The sequence below is a fragment of the Pleurodeles waltl genome, chromosome 11 (genome assembly GCF_031143425.1).
Source record: "Pleurodeles waltl isolate 20211129_DDA chromosome 11, aPleWal1.hap1.20221129, whole genome shotgun sequence".
Classification (NCBI taxonomy): Eukaryota; Metazoa; Chordata; class Amphibia; order Caudata; family Salamandridae; genus Pleurodeles; species Pleurodeles waltl.
Window position 1 is genome coordinate 582,780,549 of NC_090450.1, and position 20,266 is coordinate 582,800,814.

General features: G+C 46.2%; 1 protein-coding gene across 1 annotated transcript in view; it reads right to left on the bottom strand.

Annotated features, from left to right (window-relative positions):
- Positions 1-13,530, bottom strand: part of NKX6-3 (NK6 homeobox 3) — a 51,556-nt gene extending 38,026 nt beyond the window's left edge. Inside the window, exon 1 of the mRNA XM_069214080.1 lies at positions 12,256-13,530. Coding sequence (XP_069070181.1) covers positions 12,256-12,646 — 391 coding nt within the window. The 5' untranslated portion in view covers positions 12,647-13,530. The remainder of the gene's footprint in view (positions 1-12,255) is intronic.
- Between the last annotated feature and the right edge of the window lie 6,736 nt (positions 13,531-20,266).

Below are 20,266 nucleotides of genomic sequence, written 5' to 3' on the forward strand. Positions count from 1 at the left end.
AATTTCTTTACAATCAGTGACTTGTGACGAGATTATAAAGAAAAGAGGCAGAACTCAACTATAATAAGTTATTGCAGTCGAGTTCTGACTTCTCCATGCCTGCTGCCAAAGCTAGCAGCCAAGGTGTAGGAAAGTGCCCTCTTTCTTGGCATGGTTGCCCCCATTTTCTGCCTGTTGTCAATATTTTTGACTGGGTCCACTGGGTTCCTGCTAACCAGGATCCCAGTAGTTTTGCTCTCTCCTCTAAATTGTACCTTTTTCTTCCCACAATTGGCATACTGGTCCCCCCATCTAAGTCCCTAGTATATGGTACCTAGGTAGCAAGGGCATTGGGGTTCCAAGGGATCCCTATGGGCTGCAGCAGTTATTCTGCCACCCATAGGGCCTGCCATTGCAGCCTGCGTGAAATGGGTGCATGCACCCGTTTTCCCTACAGGTCACAACACCAGGTCACTATAAGCCACCCCTATAATAGGCCCTTTCAGCCCAGAGAGCAGGGTGCAAGTACTTGTGTGTGAGGGCACCCCTGCACTAGCAGAGGTGCCCCCACAAACTCCTGATCCATTTTACTGGACTTTGTGAGTGCGGGGACGCAATTTTATGTGTGTACTGGACATAAGTCACTACCTATGTCCAGTTACATAATTGTAACTCCGAGCCTCTGCATATTTGGTATCAAACATGTCGTAATCATACCCCTATACTGTTGCAGGTATTGGAAGTATGATTCCATGCACTCTGCGGGCTCCTTAGAGGACCACCAGCATTGCTACCACCAGTCTTACAGGGTTTTCCGGGCAGCCCAGCTGCTGCCACCCCTCAGACAGGTTTCTGCCCTCCTTCTGCTTGATCTGATCAAGCCCAGGAAGGCAGAACAAAGGATTTCCTTTGGGAGAGGGAGGTAACACTTGGGGTAGCTTCCCCAAGCCACCAGTTTGCTTTGAAGGGCACATTTGGTGCCCTATGTGCATAAACCAGTCCACACCTCTTCAGGGACCCCCAGTCCATGCTCTGGTGCAAAACTGGACAGTGGAAAGAGGAGTGACCACTCGCCTGTGCATCACCACTCCAGGGATGGTGCTCAGAGCTCCTCCAGAGAGTCCCTGGGTTCTGCCATCTTAATTCCAAGGTTGGCAGGGAACTCTGGGAGCATCTGTGTGGCCAAGCCAGGCAGGTGACATCAAAGCCCCCTCCTGATAGGTGCTTACCTGGTTAGGTGACAAATCCCCCTTTTAGGACTATTTAGGGTCTCTCACTTGGGTGGTTCTTCAGATTCGGCTTTAAAGATTCTATCAGGACTCATCTGCAACCTCTGCTTTGACTTCTGGCCCCTGGGACCACCACTGGAACCCCTGAGACCCGACAAGCTGCTTCCAAGAAGAAAGGACTCTTCAGCAACATTGTTTCCAGGGCTCCTGCCAGCTTTGCAACAGTTCCCTCTCCGTGCATCCTCAGAAGACTGCAACCCTTCAGGCTGCACAAGAAGAAGAAGGAATCTCCCTTGGAGTGAAGGAGTCACTCCCCCGCAACCGCAGGCACCTATGACTAGCGATGACCGGCTACGTGGATCCCCTCTCCTGCTGAGCTGTGTGGATCCTGCATCACGGGTGGTGGTCCGGAGTAGTCCTCTTGGTCTTCTCTGCCAGCTGTCCAACTTTAGTAGAGGTAAGCCTTTGCCTTCCCACGCAGGACAGCACCCCATGTCTCTTGCAGCTTCCAAGGCTTGTTTGCATCTCCTCCAAGCGATATTAAGGCAACGTGTAGCTCTAGCCCCTAGCACTCCATCCTGCAAAGCACAGCCTCCTGTGTGGTTCTCTTGCAGCGTAGGATCCTCTTTTGTAGTGCTGCGTCGGCTCCTACAGCGACTCCCGTGTACCTGTTCTGTGGGATCGTGTGGGTGCTGCCTCTGCTCCTGTGGACTCTCTGCGATGCTAAAGCTCCCCTGTGACTCCCCATCCTGGGTTGAGTCCTCCTGGGTCTTGCTGGTCCCCGGCAGCATCTCTTTTCCATTAACCGCGAGTTTGCCTTTGCCAAGGCTTGTTGGTGGAAATCCTGCACCAACACCCATCTGCAATCTTCCTTCCGGTGTGGGACATCTTCTGCATCCATCTGGAACTCTTCTCCGGCTCCTGGTCTCCTGGGCTGCAGTGCTGACCTGTTCTTTAGTACTGTCAACCAACTCCTGCATCCGGAACTGGGTGGGTAGTACCTCCTGTTTCTCCTGGACTCCACTGTGACTCTTGGACTTGGTCCCCTCTCTCCACAGGTCTTCTTTCTTAAGTAATCCACTGGTGTTTTTCTTGTAGGTCTCTCTGGGTGTATTCTTTTTCTCCTTTTCCTCCTGTTAAGTGGTTTGGGGAAAATCCAGTGTTTTGCTCCTGCATTCCTGGTCGCTGGGGGGTACTGTGTTACTTACCACCATGGTTTTCTATTACTCCCAGCTCCCCTCTTCACATCTTACTTACCTCGGTGGGGGTACCTTGTTCGCATGCCATTTTTTTCATATATGGTCTGTGCTCCCCCTAGGGTCACTTGGTTATTACTGTTTGCACTGTTTTCTAACTTTTTGTATGCCTATTTGTGGTTACTAGTGTATATATTTAGGCCCAAATTTATACTTTTTTTGCACCGCATTTGTGTCATTTTGTGATGCAAAAGCGGCGCAATCTTACAAAATATAACTGTAATTTGTAAGTTAGCGCCGCTTTTGCGTCAAAAAATGACGCAAATGAGGCAAAAAAATATATAAATATGGACCTTATTGTATTACTTACCTCCTAAGGGTGGGTCACCTGTTTAGTATTTTGTGGCGATTTGTGCTAAAAATAAAGTACCTTTATTTTTGTACAATTGAGTGTTTTCTTTCATGTGTGTGAGTGCTGTGTGACTGCAGTGGTATTGCATGAGCTTTGCATGTCTCCTAGATGAGCCTTGGCTGCTCATCCACAGCTACCTCTAGAGAGCCTGGCTTCTAGACACTGCCTACACTTCACTGTGTAAGTACCATAGGTACCCACCATACACCAGGCCAGCTTCCTACACAAGGTGAAAGGCAGGTCAGGTCATGATGCAGCTGTTTAAAGCAACCAAAATGAAATGTTGATTTTCTTTCTTCTGCTCTATTTTCCTACTTTGCAGTAACTCTCAAAAAGAATAAGATTAGATAGCATTCCTTATATAATTATAGAAAAGTCAGAATATTTCTGCTTGTTTCTAACATTCTGACCTACTGCAACTTTTTTATTAAAAAAATGAATTACTTGTATTGAACTGTTTCTAATATCTCTTTGCAACAAATATCAAACATGTTTTGATGTTTTTTTAATTTTGCACTAGGGGTTCTATTTTTATTCTTCATGTTTGCAAACATGCTTTGTCTTATATATGAAAGAGCTATGGACCAAGGGTTTAAGTGGTTTGGGGGAAAAGTCACGGTGTGACCATGTATCATATGGGATAAAGTTCCTCCCACCATACATGATGAGCTATTGCAAGTCACTTCGGTGTTCCGTAACTTTATAAAGGGTCTCGGTTGTCTGCATTGTTTCTCTATATGTTTTTGTGTCTTCTAGCACAAAAACAATCCTCAGAGGCATAGTCCTTTTTCTAAGAGTGCTGCTTAGAAAGAGGAAACAACTAAGAGAAATAAATATATTTCTCCTCTTTGCACCTCCTCTTGGGAAGGCATAGCATTTCGATGCCATCCCAGGTTTACCAGTGTTGGTAAATGTGAGAATGCACTAAAACCCATGGGTGGACGCGTGGGAGCACCCACGGTCCACCCATGGAATACCTTCCTAGGGCAGAGTAACGCAAGGCATTTCTATATGGATAAAATAGATTTCTTTTGATTACAATGCTCAGATAGCACTACTGAATATTGACCCCCCCAGAATATCTTGGTACAAAAATATCGAGGACAAAATATCAAAAGGTAAGTGCATATAGGAAGCATAGAGGTACTATCCCTAACTCAACATCTACATACCTGGAAGATATTTGTACACATAGGTACATAGATGGGGAGTTAGGTATAGAAAATCTAGACTTACCTGTCAATATTTTTTTCATATTTTGTCCTCAATATTGTGTCCCATCAATATTCTGGGGTCTATATTCAGGGTGCACATGCAAGACTCCTTTACAAGCTGCAACCATTGGGGACATTAGTACTTTTTCATAAGGATGGCTGGTCCCTTTTATTTTCCTGCATGAACTCATTTTGTACCCATTGTTTCTCGCCTTACCCTTTTCTCCCCTCACAGGTTATGAAGTGAATTCGTTGGGGCTGTTACAGTGAATTCAGGGGAATCTATCAGACACATCCTGTGGCGTACAATATCTTTTCTAAATAAATGATAAGATAAAGTGGTTGAGGGGCACATGATAATTATCTGCTACTCTAAACCCCAGCACCTAATGGCGACTGGGCTTAATGGAACTGGATTGTTTTGGGAGATTTTCCACCAGTTTCTGGACCTGACTCCTATGGGATCTGTATATCTAGAAAGCTGGAGCTTCATTGTTTTTCTTACTGTTTTTTTACCCTGCAATTACCTAATAATCAACAGAACGTATAGAACATAGAATCAGACATGCATGCAACATTGGAAAAATATGCCTAATGGTATAACCCCTTACTCCATTTTTAAGCAAATCATTTATCTACTCATCCATGTACCCACTCATACATCCATCGGCCAATGTCCCATTCATCTACACGCATGCAGATGCATGTTTCTATTTAAACATGCAGTTAGTAAATGAATATGTACCTGCATGGATGTTGTCTGGGGTTCTCTTTCACAGAGTATGTATGTTGCTTGTAACTAAATAAGTGTCTTTCTGGTTGACTGGTCTGGAAATACTGGAGCACCTGTGCATGTGTTTTCCATGTACTTATTTATATTCCTGTCATTTTGCACTTAACTATTGTTTTCTGAAGCCTCCATTATATCATACTATTCACCTTGTCACATTCTGAACTATTTTCGGATGACTTTGTAATCTGCACTTTTCTACACTGGCTACAGTGCTTTGCTTGCCTCCCATAGGCAGGGTCGTAGTAAGACCTTTAGAGGCCCTAAGAATTTGAAAGATTTGGGTGCTCCCAAATTTATCTAATTCAAATTATAAACAATTATAAACCGTAAAATAAAATTGTGTTTTTCTAAATGAAACAAAACTTACAGTAAAATGGAAAATAATGTTTATTTTTGTATACTTCCACTTTATATTTGAAAAGTTTTCTCCTACTTATTCTAATTGCAAAGTCTTTGATAAGAGCCTCAAAACTAATGTTACATAACTCATCTGCTTCTGTGCTAATTAGAGATAAGACATCCAGCCTGCCTTGTTGCATAGTTGTTCTGTTGGGATTTTTAATATACTTCGACTGAGAAAATGAAAGCTCACCTGTGCAATTTGTGACCATTAATATTAAAAATATACGGAAGCAAATGTCTACATTTGGAAAAGCACACTCAATATTGTTTTCTACAATTATTTTATAAAGTTTAGCATGACTGAATCTTGTTTTTACTTTTTTTGTTGCACTGAACTTCCGATGCACATATGAGTGAAACTGCTAAAGCTCAGCTGAGAAATTAGTGTTCAAGCCCTCTGGGTAAGCATGAATCAGCTTTTCACAAAACTGAGAAAACCTTTCAGTTTTAGTGGACGATGTGACATTATGGGGCACGTCATGTACAAAAGAAAATCTCTCTGCTATTTCTGTGTATACCTCTCCTGTCCTTCTCATCTCCGTCTCAAGTTTGTCAACAATTGTGTATTAGGTGGTAATACGAAATGTGTCTGTGGCATTCAGATATACGACTGGTGCAGCATCTTCATCATTGGGTAGCTTCTTTCTGATACATTTGCGAGTTTCAGCTGCCTTGTAATCCACACCTGACAGCATTTCCTTTGTAGCTTCTTCATATCTTTCATATTCATCTTGTGAAGAGCACAGTTAGGCCCATATTTATACTTTTTTTAGCACCGCATTTGCGCCGCTTTTTGACGCAAAAACAGCACAAACTTGCAAAATACAATTGTATTTTGCAAGTTTGCGCTGTTTTTGCGTCAAAAAATGATGCAAATGCGGTGCTAAAAAAGTATAAATATGGGCCTTAGTTGGCTAATGATCCATACAGATCTGCACATGTTTCTAAATTCACACTGTGTTGAAGTTACCAGATTCTAATTTTGTTTATTCCCAAGATTAATGTATTTCATTAACCTCTATTATTACTATTTTATTATTATTTTTATTATTGTATATATATGATGTAATTTTTTCATTTATTGTAATGCCCCCCTTTCCTTGATGCCCTAAGCACATGCTTATTTTGCTTAATGATTAATCCAGCCTTGTGCATAGAACAACCCAAATCTCAGTAGGCCTCCTTCACACAGCCCTCCCTAAGCATGTAACAAAGCCCACAGGTTTGGTAAATCGCATGTTATCACCAATCCACCGAGAAACCATACAACTGCTAAATCAGTACACACTTAACACAGATCCGATAGGCCATAATCCGGGCCACTAGAATTGTTCGATTTTATGGCTGTGAAGTTCTCAGTATAATCACGGGTTTGCCGCGTTTGCCACATAATTCACTATCTGTTGTATAATTTTCAGATTTAAAAAAAATAATAATCCTAGCACAAACAGATCAAACGTTACTAAATGCGTGGCCACTCAGTGGAAGGCCCTTCTCAAATGTTGACTGGAAACCTTTCTGTTGCTTTGCTTATCCTATTTTTTTGGCTTTGACATCTTACTTTCACATTAACCAAAGCGAAGCATTGTTATAGCAGGCTTTGACTTTAACTAAAATAAAAGTGGCGGCTAACCACCTGTAACCAATCATATACAACATTTAGTGGAAACGCCAGAGTGGCATGATAAGGACATCCAGTTCACGAAACTGCTACGATGTCATACTAATGGTTGAAGGAACTACATAAATATGAATAACATAATTTAGTAGTGTGTGATATTACCTGAACCTCAGTTCACTTTGGGACAGCAATTGTAGTCTCGTAAATCTATAAAAGCACAGCATTTTTATGTTTTTTTCGTGACGTGATCAGCTTGAAAGGAGACATTCTTACCCATCACTGTTCACCCTCAGCCTCACAAAAGACCCTCTTACCTCAACTGAAGAGAAGGGATTTCGGAGGTAAATTGTTATTTTTACAATAAAGAAACCTCAATGCTATACAGGACTTTTCACTTAGTCGAAACGCGTGCGCTTCGAGGGAATTCTGTCTAGATCTCTGTCTCAAATGGTGAAGGTGTGGTGTATATTATCAGGTGAGCTGACTTGTACTGTTTCATTGGCATATTTCCCTCACTCCCGGAACTGGGTGTCATATTTTCGGGAACGATGAGCACTTCCTCAAGGACCATCCCACAACTCCCCTCTGTCTCGGAATAGTACACGACCCGCACAGCGCGCATAGAAAACCGGGGGTGTAATCAAGCACATCCCCGTGCATGCTTGCCAAGATCACACAATTCGTCACATTCTCACTCTAGAATCTTCTGAAAGCACCGTCTCTCCGTAGCTTTCTCTTGAACCACCATAACATAACACCGCTCTATTCTTCCTATCAAACTCCCCTCCAACATAATCAGCTTCCCTTAAACCGGCACTCTTTTCTCTCACATCGCACTCTCTGCCTCTCGTTACGTCACTCCTTCCTCGCTAACAAACTCGGGCCCATATTTATACTTTTTTTAGCGCTGCATTTACGTCACTTTTTGATGCAAAAGCAGCGCAAACTTTCAAAATACAATTAGGCCCATATTTGTACCTTTTTAGCACCGCATTTGCGCCACTTTTTAACGTTAAAGCGGTGCAAACGTACAAAATACAATTGTAATTTGTAAGTTTGCACTGCTTTTGCGTCAAAAAATGATGCAAATGCGGCGCAAAAAAATATAAATATGGGCCTTATTTTGTACGTTTGCGCCGCTTTTGAGTCAAAAAGTGACGTAAATGCTGCGCTAAAAAAAGTATAAATATGGGCCTCAGTTACAACTTTAATACATCCCAATACCCCTATCGCACGCCACCTCTTCCTGTGACATTCTTACCTCTCACTACAATGCTCCCTGCCCCTTCCCTCTTCCTGGAGAGCGCTGTCTCCCCAACAACATACCATTCTACCCTCTTCTTAATCCCCTCGCTATGGTACTCTCATCCCTCGCTCTCTATGAACTCTCCCTCTCCTTATAACACCTCCTTCTCTTTTTGCGCCACTCTCCACCCCTCCGTGAACACCCTTTTCTCTCATTGTAACCCTCCCTATTTTTGTCACACTCTTCCCTTTCCACCTAAAGCCTCCCGTAACGCTGTCCGCTTATATTCTATAAGAATTCCCATCCTCTTATAACGACGCTGTCCCTCTAAAACTCCCCTCTCCCTCCAACGCTGTCTCCTCCGCCACCCTCCTCTCCCTCTCACACTCCCCTTTCTTGTAACACTCCCCGCTCCCTCTGAAGCTCTCTTCTCCATCTAACACCCCCCTCCTGTGACACCCTCCTCTCTACGAACGCACTCCCTCCAGCCGTAACCCTCTCCTCTTCCTCTCTCTCTAACACTCTGCTCTCCTCTAGCCCTCTCCTCTACATCTAAAACTCTCTTCTGCCTCTGAGAATCTCCTGCCTTCCAGCAGTCTCGTTTCCCTCCAACACTGCCCTGTCCCTTGGAACACTCTCCGCTCCTCCTAACATCCCCTATCCTCTGGAAACTCTGGGGCTTATTTAACAAAAGTGGCGCTGCACCCGGTGCAGCACCACTTTCCTTGTGCCCCTTACCGCCCCCTAACGCCACCAGGTGTGCGCTGTATTGAAAATACGGCGCACCGTGGCGCAGGGTAGGGGGCAATAGCGTCAGAATTCCTGACCCTATTGATGCACTCTGCAGGAGTAGCGCCAACATTTTGCCACTACTTCTGCAGAGAACATAGGGGCCCATTGTATTCAATGGCATGCCCCCTTTTAACGCCTGCTTTGAACAGGTGTTAAAAGTGCCAAAAAAATGGAGGAAGGAAATCTCTTAGATTTCCTTGTGCCATTTTTTTCGGCCCCTCCTAACAGGGGTGAATGCCCCTCTTGCATACATAATCCCTGGCGCAGGCATAAATGTGGCACAAGGATTTACAAAGTGGCGCAGTGCATGCATTGAGCCATTTTGTAAATATGACACGTGTAAAAAGCCATTTTAGCACTGCCTTAGCAGCAAAAAAATTACACTATGGTGGCGATAAGGTGGCGCTAGGGCCTCTTAAATCAGGCCCTCTGTGTTTCTGTTAACATTCATTTCCCCAACACTCCCACCCCGACGTAAAAGTCTCCCCTTTCTGATCATGCTCGACTTTCCCTCTAACACTCTCCCCTCCTGCTGACACTCTCCTTCCCCTATAATAACACACTACTCTCCCTCCAGCACCATCCCTTTCTCTCTAATGCTCACCTGTCCATCACTCTCCCTCTCGCTCTCTCTGTTCTCCTCTAACAGTCTCCTCGCACAATCACTTTTCCTCAAACACTTTGTCTTTCTAGCACAGAACCCTCTCCCTTTAACACTCTCATTTCCATCTAACACCCTCCTTTCAACTCTAACTTTCTGCTCTCCCTCTGACACTCTCCTCCCTCTCTAACACACCGCTCTCACTTTAGCACATCCCCCTTCCTCACACATTCAACTCTCCTCTCCCTTCCAACACTCACTCTCCCCTGCTTCTCTCTTCCTTTTCCCTTCAACACTCCCCTCTCCCTGTAACACACTCATCTGACCCCGATGCTCTCCTCTCCTTTACGAGGCCCCATATCCAGATAACTCATTGTCCTCTCCCTGAAAAGCAACTCTTTTTAACCCTCTGTGTCCTGCAATATTCCCTCCATAAAACCCTTCTCTTATAACATTCTTATGACATTTTTTTCGTTCCCTGAAACGCTCCCCTTTTTCCTTGTTCTGTACCCCCCTACGTGCTCTTGTGACGCTGCCCTTACAAACTCTTCCTTTCCTCCACAACACTTTTCACTCTCCCCACAGCATTCCTACCACCAACCCTCCTGTGACACTCTCTGGTCCCCATTCAAACCATCTCTTCTACCTACAACTTTCTCTTCTTTGGTGTTACTCTACTCCCCCCGTGGTGCTCTTCCCTCTCCTTTTAACAGTCTCATTTCCGGATTCCCCTCTCCCACCCTCTCATGACACCGTCATCTCCCTAACACACTCTCCCTGCTCTTTGTAACATGCCCCCGTCTCTGTCACTTTCCTCCTCCTGCCAGTAACTCTCTTCCCTCTCGTCCCTCCCTCTGTACCGCTCTTCACTCTCCCAGCGACATTCTCCTCTCTCTGAACCACACTATTCCACCTCCCTCTAACACCCTTCCCTTTCTCTATCAAACTCCTCCATCTCTCTATCACACTCTCCCCTTTCTCTGCCACACTCTTCCCTCTATCACTCCTCCTTCTCTCTATTAGACCCTTCCCTCTCCCTATCTCACTCCCAGCTTTCTTTGTTACACTCCTCCCTCTCTATCACACTCTTCCCTCTCTATCACTCTCTTCCCTCTCCATATCTCACTCTCCAATTCCTCTGTTAAACTTCTTCCTCTTTCTATCACATTTTCTCTCTCTCTATCATACTCTCCCCTTTCTCTGTTACACTCCTCCCTTTCTTTATCACACTCTCCCTTTCTTTGTCAAACTCCTCCCTCTCTCTATCTCACTATTCTCTCTCTCTCTCTCTACCCATTTCTCTGTTACATTCCTCCCTTGATCTGTCACACTCTTCCTTCTCTCTATCACACTCTTCTTTCTCTCTGTCACACTCTCCCCTTTCTGTTACACTCCTCATTCTCTCTATCACACGCTTCCCTCTATCTCACTCTCCCTTTTTCTGTTACACTCTACCCTCTATCACACTCTCCCCTTTGTCTGGTACACTCTTCCCTCTCTCTAAAACACTCTTCCCTCTCTCTGTCTCACTCTCCCTTTCTCTGTTACTCTTCTCCCTCTAACACACTCTTCCCTCCCTCTATCACACTCTCCCCCTTCAATGTTAAACGTGTCCCTCTTTCTATCACACTCTGCCCTCTGTTACTCTCCCCCTCTCTCTGTCACACTCTTCACTCTCTATCTCACTACTCCTTTCTTGTCACACTCCTCCCTCTATCACACACTTCCCTTTCTCTGGTACACTCCTCCCTCTATCACACTCTTCCCTTTCTCTATCTCACTCTCTCCTTTCTCTGTTACACTCCTCTCTCTATCTCGCTCTCTCCTTTCTGTTACACTCCTCTCTTTCTCAGACTCCCCTTTCTCTGTTACACTCCTCTCTCAATCACACTCTACCCTTTCTCTTGTACACTCCTCCCTCTCTCTATCACACTCTTTCCTTTCTCTGTCTCACTCTCTCCTTTCTCTGTTACACTGCCGCTAAACAGGGGCGTAGCTTGGTCAGTAAGATTAGGGGGTTGTGAGCTTCGGTTTTTCCAACAATGACGCAGGCATATCATGTTAAAATACATTATACGACACGCAGGGCGCATGAGAGGGGCCTAAGGAGCAGTGGACACGGAGAAGAATGCAGATTGGTAGGGGTACTAAGTGAGGGAAACACGACATTTTGTAAAATAATCAACATTTTTTAAGACTTTCAAAACATAGGGAGAGAGTGTGGGTGCGTTTTTGGCTGTATTTATGTCAAAATTCCTGGTGAAACACGTCAACATAACCGACTTAAAGCACCTGTACTCAACTATTTACCACAAAGTATATTTAATAGGGGCTATAACACCCTAAACACCCCGCCGAAGCTACGCCCTGATCCTCCATCACACTCCCTCCATCCTTGTACCTCTGCCCCTCCGCCACACTCCCTCAACATTTCAAACTCTTCCTTCTCCCTTTAACACCCTTCCCTCTCTCACGGACGCACCTCCTTCCTTTAACACCCTTCGTTTTGTTTGGCCTCTGATTCCCTGCAACACTCTTTCCTCTCTCTCAGACAGTCTTCCTCACTCTTCTCTCTCCCCCAACAACTTCAGTCCCCCTGTACTACTCTCCCTGTCTCTTGTCACTCCTCCCTATAGCCCTCAGCCCCTTCTCTGCAGCACTCTCGCCCCCAAGAACAACACTTCCTACAACCCATCTCTTTATTCCCGCCATTTCTTCTCTGACATCCCCTGCGCCGCGCACTCTCGCCCACGCGCCCAGGCTCACTCACCGCTCGCGCACTGCCGGCCCGGGCTTCCCCCTCGCCAGTCCGGCCTGGTGTCTGCCCAGCAGGCCCGTCCACGGGCCGGGTACTCGCTGCAGCTCTTGGGCACGGTTGTCGCCTGTGGCCCGTAGTACATGCCCTGGGGGCCCAGGCCTCCGAAACTGCCCACACTCGGGTACCCGGCCAACAGGCTGCCGTTGGGCGCGGGCAGGGGCCTGCCCAGGATGTCGCTGATGCCATGCGGCGTGCCTGCGGCCAGGTGGGCACTCAGGGTCTGCGGGCTGAGTTTGCAGCAGGGGTTGTGTGCGGTGTACTGGTACACGGGGGCCTTCATCTCCGAGAACTGTGCCAGGGAGGTGTTGTTGAGTACGAAGGTGCCTGGCAGGCTCGGATCCATGGTCTCCGCTACTCTGCGACGATACAACAGGAAAGGCTGATTTTAAATCAGTGAGGAAGTCCACAGGTGAATCGAGAACATTCCATCAGAGGCTGTCTCGAAGAATTTGCCAAGGAGTCAGGGGGTGCTGTGAAGAGTACGATAATCTGTGAAATTATCTAGTCGGTCTCATGTGCGCAGTAGCATTTCCGATGTTAGAACAATGGTCTTGGTTAAAGGTACTGACTAGAAGGTCAGCGACTCTGTCATAGAGTTATGGCTCCTGGAAGATCCCCGTTGTTCCAAACCGCCTTCCGAAGGGAGGGCCAGTTTTCCTTAGCTGAAGTCTCCTGGTGGAAGAACAGTGAATCCCGTTGAAGATTTCAATAGGAGGTCAGTGTTTGCTTTGGATGGCCTCAAGTTCTGTTTGAAGTTTCCCAATTGAACGGCATGAGGATTTCCAATGGAAGAACTTTGATCGCAACAGGAGGTAAGAGTTCCAGCTGGAAGGCCTCAGTTTTTACTTGAAGTCTCCCAATGGCAGTTTTCCCAATTGACAGTTCAAATGCAGGAGCAGGGTTCTCAGAAGGTCAGTGTCCCTTTGGGATGCCCACTGTTCCCAATTGAAGTTTCCCAATGAAAGGGCAGTGTTCCCAATAGAAAGTCATTTTTCCTGCTGGATGGCCACTGTTTCCAGTTGAAGTTCTTGATGTGTGGATGGCGTTCTCTGTTGTAGGTTTCCAGTGGCAGGGCAATGTTTTCAATAGAGGTTTGGTGTTGCTGTTGGATGGCCTCTCTGTTTCAAGTTTCTGGATCGAATGGCACTGTTCTCAGTTGAATGCTCTGTTATAAGGTTGGTGTGACTGTTGAATGGCTTCTGTTTCTGATTGAAGTTTTGCAATTGAATGGCAGTGTACTCATTGACGATATCCGATAGAGGGCCAGTGGTCCGGTTGTAAGTTTAGTGTAGGATGGCTTCTGTTGGCAATAGATGTTTTCCAAGGAAAGTACAATGTTTTCAGTTGAGGATTCTTGAGAGCAGTGTTCTCTTCAGATGGTCAGTGTTCCAGAGTGAAGACCCATTAGCAACTGATTACCCAACTTCAGGTTAGATGGCTAATCTTTCTAGTTGAAGGTTCATGTTGAAGTTCCAGTGTTCATAGTTGAAGTATCAACTCTGAAAGGAAGGGAAGTGTTCCCTTTAGAAGGTGGGTTTTCCTGTTGGAAGCCTGGTGTTCCCAAATAAACTTTCCAGTTATAGAGCAGATGTTCCCAACATAAGTGGAATGTCCCTGTAGTATCTATGCACCCTGTGAAAAGATACCTTTGAGGTAATGGCCCACCGTCCTCTGACGACTCATAGCCGAGATGTCTCCCTTTCAGTTTTGTGACCTGCGTCTTGCCAGTCCTTCATTGTGCTAGTGTGACGTCATTGAGTTCCGTGCTCTCCTGGAGCACCCTTCTGCTGTCCCAGCGTGATGCCAAGGAGTTGTGTGGTCTCTTCTATTTTCCTGGTAATGTTTTTCAACAGTGCATGTTTGCCTTGCTTTTTCTGTATGGAGTCGCCTGTCGCTTGCCTGGCACCTGTAGGCAATATTTGACCACTACCTGGTCCTGTTGCAGGAATGTTCACTATTTTGGGGCTTCATGCGTTGGTGGTCCTTGTGCTTGGCGTCCCTATGGTAGTTCCCTTGCAGCACCAGGAGTTTGCTCTCCTAGTGGTACTTCTGTCTCTGGACCTTGATTGATGATGCTGAAGAAGGGGGCAAGCTCAGTGTTGTGGGATACACGTGCCCAATGCCAGACCAGCAGTGTGTCCAAACCCCAGCTGGTGCTGCTCTGAAGTTCCTGTTTCTCTGCCTGCTGGTGATGCTGTAGAGGCTGATGGGTAGGCTGATGGGCAGCCCCTGTGCCAGCGATCTGCGGTCACCTGGTCTCAGCGCTTGGTCTTACTTCATAGTCCCTCTGGCCCCTAGACCCAGCTACGCCTGACTCAGGTGATACAGCTCTCTTCGGTCCCTGCGTGGTGGTACACGTATTAATGGATGCCAGCCTGGCACATCTTCTGGCCCTGCTGCCTGGTGGAACCGCGCTTTGAGATCCTTGCCTGGTGGTGCCGTCTTGTACTGCGCTCTCCGGATCCTTGCCTCCTGCTGTCCCAGTGCTACCTCTGTCTCCAGACCCTGCTTGCTGAAGTTTGACCCGGTGGGCTGCAGGCTCCTCTGATAAAGCTCAGGTGCATTAGTTCAGCGTACTGCCATTGGCCGGGGAGCGCCTCCTTGTCTGTGTGCGCAGGGCGCGCCATATATTGGCTGATATCAGATTAATGGTGGATTGATAGGTTAGCAGAACATTCATACTTGTCCGGTGTGTGGTGAGCAGACGGGTGTGGAAGTGAGGGGTGGGGGTAGGGACTGTGGAGAGGATAGGTCTCTATGCAATATGTTCCCTTCATCGGCCATCGTCAGGTGTGCGTAAGGTGAACCGAGGAGCAGGGAAAAAATGGGACTAATATGGCACACCAATGCGCGCGCGTGCACACACACATGTATATACGCAGATGTATACGTGCGTCTGTGCATATATATTATATATAGATATACAACTAGACAGATTATATATCTGTGTTCGTGTACATATATACGTATTTCCTTTGGAATTTTCAACCACGATTAAAGAGTCGCTATCGCTAATTGTGTATATTCTGTGTAGGAAGCCTGCATGGACAGTTTTTAGTGGCCTTCGGTATTGTGCAGCCCCCAAGAATGAATTTATGGGGGCGGAGAGCCCGGGAGCAGGGTGTGTCCTGTGGTGATGTGGTGTGGTGCGGAACACAACAGAAAGTTCCGGATAGGGGGAGAGGAGGTGGGGTGCAAGGGGTGGGTTTAGGGACCGGCACATCTCGCCTGTGAAGCCCTTGTCCGTCAGAAATGGGAGCTGTTTGTTAGTTTTTGATTAATTGATAAGTCGATGGATGTTTTTCGTTCAGATCGTTAACTGTCCTACATCTGGGCAGTATTCACTCAGACTGTCGTTCACGTGTTAGGGAGTGCACGTTTTATCTTCAGGTCGGAGAGACAGAGCACGTACGAAGCTTTATAAATATTCGTCAGGCCTGTTTTGCCATACGGCAGTGGTCGAAGTGCATTAAAAAAGTATGGGGACTGTGATGCTGCACACAATGGGGGCGGGGTGAGTGAGCGTGAAGGCGTAGTCAAAGATGTGCCTGAAGAAATTTAAAAAAACTAAATAATCTGCAACGTTTTCCGGTCTTTCACTTTCAGGTAACTACATATAAAATAACGCACAGCTTAAATGAAATGTAACTGCAAGTTATGTTGTGGGAAATGCAATGTGCCAGAGAGCCACCGAATTGAATCCTGGTTGGTGCAGTCGAATAGTGACCAGAGTATGTTTAGGGCCACAAGGTCCCAGTCTGTAAGAGAAACATCTAAGTCATTATTTTACAATTGCATTTCACATAGTATGAGACAGGCTACTACGAAATGCGCAAAAAGTGTTAAGATACAAACAGACTTCCAAAATATAGACTGTAATAATACCTAGACAGTAGGTAGTGCCAGTGGTGTAACAAAGGCCCTGAGCTCCAGCGGGTCCCCTCAGCACGGTGACATGGCCTGAGAGCTCTAGCGTGAGTCCAGAAGGGGGCCCCTCCATGCACTTTGCAGGGGGCGCCCTCAAGTTTCATTACGTCACTGGGTAGTGCATTTTTTAATAAACTTTCTCAGATTTTCTACTGCATGTCATATGAAGGGAGTCTCCCTGAGCTCTGCTCAGTTCTTCAGCTTTTACATCTTTTTGGATCTTCCACGATTATGATTCCTGTTTAATTTCTCTAACCCTGGCACTAATGTGTCAGAGTAGCAGTAAACAAGGTAAAAGACTACATAAATATGTCTAACCTTTTCCTCAAAACCTCTCACGTTCTGAGAGATGAGGCTATTACTGGGATTACAATATCTTAAATCTGTCACTAATAATGAGGACAGTGAGGATTTCTTCACCTCACAGGAGAGGTCAGAGGGAGACGATGCGCCAGGCTCTCCAGAAGGCAAGCAGAAAAGCCCTAAAAAGACTTACCATAAGTCTTCATAAGGCACTTCTCACAGAGAAAAAAAAAGAAAATGGAAAAAGACCCTCAACTCCTTCTTCAACTCTGACAATACATCAGAGAGACCCTCATAACCTTACAATGGGGCGTCTGAAAACCACCTGTAAAATCATCATTTAAAGGAATTACTTTGAGGTGGTTGATGACAATGTTGACTATTATTACCTCGCCTATGAAGGGCCTTGTCCACGAAGGGCCTCGTGTATGATGGCCTCATCTATGATAGTCATCTATGATGGCCTCATCTATGACGGTCGTCTACGACAGTCATCTACAGTGATCGCCTACAACGGTCATCTACAGTGATCGTCTACGACAGTTATCTACAGTGGTCTATGATGACCTCATCTAGGAAGGGCCTCATCTTCGATGGTCATCTACTATGGCCACATCCATGATAGTCGTCTACGACAGTCATCTACAGTGGTCGTCGACAATCATCTACAGTGGTCGTCTACGATGGTCATCTAGGGTGGTCGCTACGGTAGAGCACAGTAAGTTAAGTTGTGGTAGAGCTTCTCCTAAGCAATGATGACATGCTAGGTAACTGCTACATCTCATTGTGTGGAAAATCAAAGACCCAGCACAAACCACACACCTCAGAGTGTCAGCAGCAGGTCTTTCAGTATGCTGATGTGAAAAATCACCTAAGTGAGAATGATGTCTGAACTCACATATTCACTAAGTTATCCACCTGTATATTCCTCTCGGTGAGTTAAGCACCTGCTCCAGAGATCTGCCTGTAACCTACATGACACTGATATTTTGATTGTGCATGTTCTGTGAGTGATGGCAGCTTGCACTAGTCTGCCCTGCCGAATCTGTTTGCACTTGCTTCTTTCTGTGAGAGAGGGAAGTTTGCTTTACTACTTCCATGCTGTAACTGTTCTGTGAGGAAGCAAAGCTTGCACTGCAGTTGCATAATTTGTATGCATCCTGTGACGGGGAACGCTTGTGCGACCCTAGCTATACCTGTCCGCTTCAGTGTGGCACGCTTGCACGGATTCTGACCAAGGTTTACCTGTTTATGAAGAAAGGTTGTCTTTACTACTGCCCTATCATATGAAAAAACTTATGCTAACTTGAATGTACGTGCATAACTTGCCCTATGATCCATTGACTGTTTTACAATATTTGATGAGAGGTACCAGTAGACTTTAGGAAGGTGATAACAACAGTATGACCACGGCACACAGGATAGTATAATCACAGTTCGTAATAAGGACAAGTGTCCCTGGTGTTCAGGTTCCGGACGTGGATAATAAATCTGAAAAGTCCTCAGTTGATGATGCAAGTGTCTTTATTTGTAGGCCCAATTTGCCACAGACTTGCGTTGTCTTCAAGAAACAGCCGAAACAGCCAACACGTGTTTCGTCACACAAGTGACTTTATCAAGGCTGGGCCATTTGGCCAGGAAAATGAGTAGTGGGTAGACTCGATGGTGTTGTACGCGAGTAGTAGAGATTTGAACGGCTGGCAGTAGGTGAATGGCGATCCAGTAAAAGACAGGTGAGCAAGGTGGGCCTTGATAAGCCTCGGTTCGGGACCCTGTAGGGGTGGTGAGCCGGTCGTTAACTGCAGCTCAAGCGCGTCACCTGGCTTTTACTGGATCGCCATTCACCTACTGCCAGCCGTTCAAATCTCTACTACTCGCGTACAACACCATCAATTCTACCCACTACTCATTTTCCTGGCCAAATGGCCGAGCCTTGATAAAGTCACTTGTGTGACGAAACACGTGTTGGCTGTTTCGGCTGTTTCTTGAAGACAACGCAAGTCTGTGGCAAATTGGGCCTACAAATAAAGACACTTGCATCATCAACTGAGGACTTTTCAGATTTGTTATCCACGTCCGGAACCTGAACACCAGGGACACTTGTCCTTATTACGAACTGTGATTATACTATCCTGTGTGCCGTGGTCATACTGTTGTTATTACTATTGTGTACCTGTTACACATATTTGTGCCTATTAGGGTAGTTAGGCACCCGACCCATCGAGCACCAATGTTTAATTTTTACTGACTCTTTCTATTACATTTGTTGTTACTCCACGGAAGTGCGGCTGCTCTCACCCTTACAGACTTTAGGAAGGTGTCTGACTCCACAGGAGCAGTACTTGAGGATGGAAACATGTCAACAGAAAAGAGAAGCAGGGTTGGTTGCGTGACCCTCTGTTTTTTAGTCTTGCAGGAAGGAGACAGCAGTAAAAACATTTTTAGCTCACCCATACACAATTTTAATATAGGTCTAAGAGTTTAACAAAGCAAGAATAGATATCAAAAAAAGGACTTGCCACCCATACTAGGCATTCCATAGCTATGAAACAGTACAACTACTGACCATTAGTACTCTTTGATGCTTCCCAGTGTTAGAAGTGAAACTCAGCGATGAAGCATACCACACTAGGCAGGCCTCCAATATCCTATATGCATATGTGAATGTATGGAAATGCCATAATAGGCCTAATTGTTTCTTCTGGAAGTATTGTTATTCTTGTATGATAATGTTTGTTTATGGAGAACATACAACAGTGCTTTAACTCTTCTCGCTCCCTCTTTCATGTTTTAGCTGTCTGTACTGGTTTTGTATGTGTGAGAAAACCATGTGATGTTCTTTCTGGTACTGCCACTTGTTTTTACTTATTCTTTGTGTTAGGGAAAGTTGCACTGCAGCTGTCCATGTTGTACCTTTGTTGTGAAGCTCAGTATCAAATCAAATCAAATCAAATCAAAAACATTTATAAAGCACGCTACTCACCCGTGAGGGTCTCAATGCGCTAGGGAAAGGGGGGTTACTGCTGCTCGAAGAGCCAGGTTTTGAGCTGCCTCCGGAATGCAGGGTGGTCCTGGGTGGTCCTGAGGTTGGCGGGGAGGGAGTTCCAAGTTTAGGCCGCCAGGTAGGAGAAGGATTTCCCACCTGCCGTGGTGCGGTGGATGCGAGGTACGGTGGCGAGTGCGAGGTTGGCGGAGCGAAGTTGATGGGTGGGCGTGTAGAAACTGAGGCGACGGTTGAGGTATTCGGGTCCCTTGTTGTGGAGGGCTTTGTGTGCGTGGGTGAGGAGCCGGAGGGTGATCCTTTTGCTGACGGGAAGCCAGTGCCGGTGTCTCAGGTGGGCGGAGATGTGGCTGTTGCAGGGTATGTCGAGGACGAGGCGGGCGGAGGCGTTTTGTATTCGCTGCAGACGTTTCTGGAGTTTAGCGGTGGTTCCCGCCTATAGGGTGTTTCTGTAGTCTAGGCGGCTTGTGACGAGGGCGTGGGTCACAGTTTTTCTGGTGTCGACGGGGATCCAGCGGAAGATCTTTCGGAGCATGCGGGGAGTGAGGAAGCAGGAAGATGATACAGCATTGACTTGTTTGGTCATGGTGAGAAGCGGGTCCAGGATGAATCCTAGGTTGCGTGCGTGGTCTGAGGGGGTAGGTGCGGTGCCAAGTGCCGTTGGCCACCACGAGTCGTCCCAGGCGGACAGGGTGTTTCCGAGGATGAGGACTTCAGTTTTATCTGAGTTCA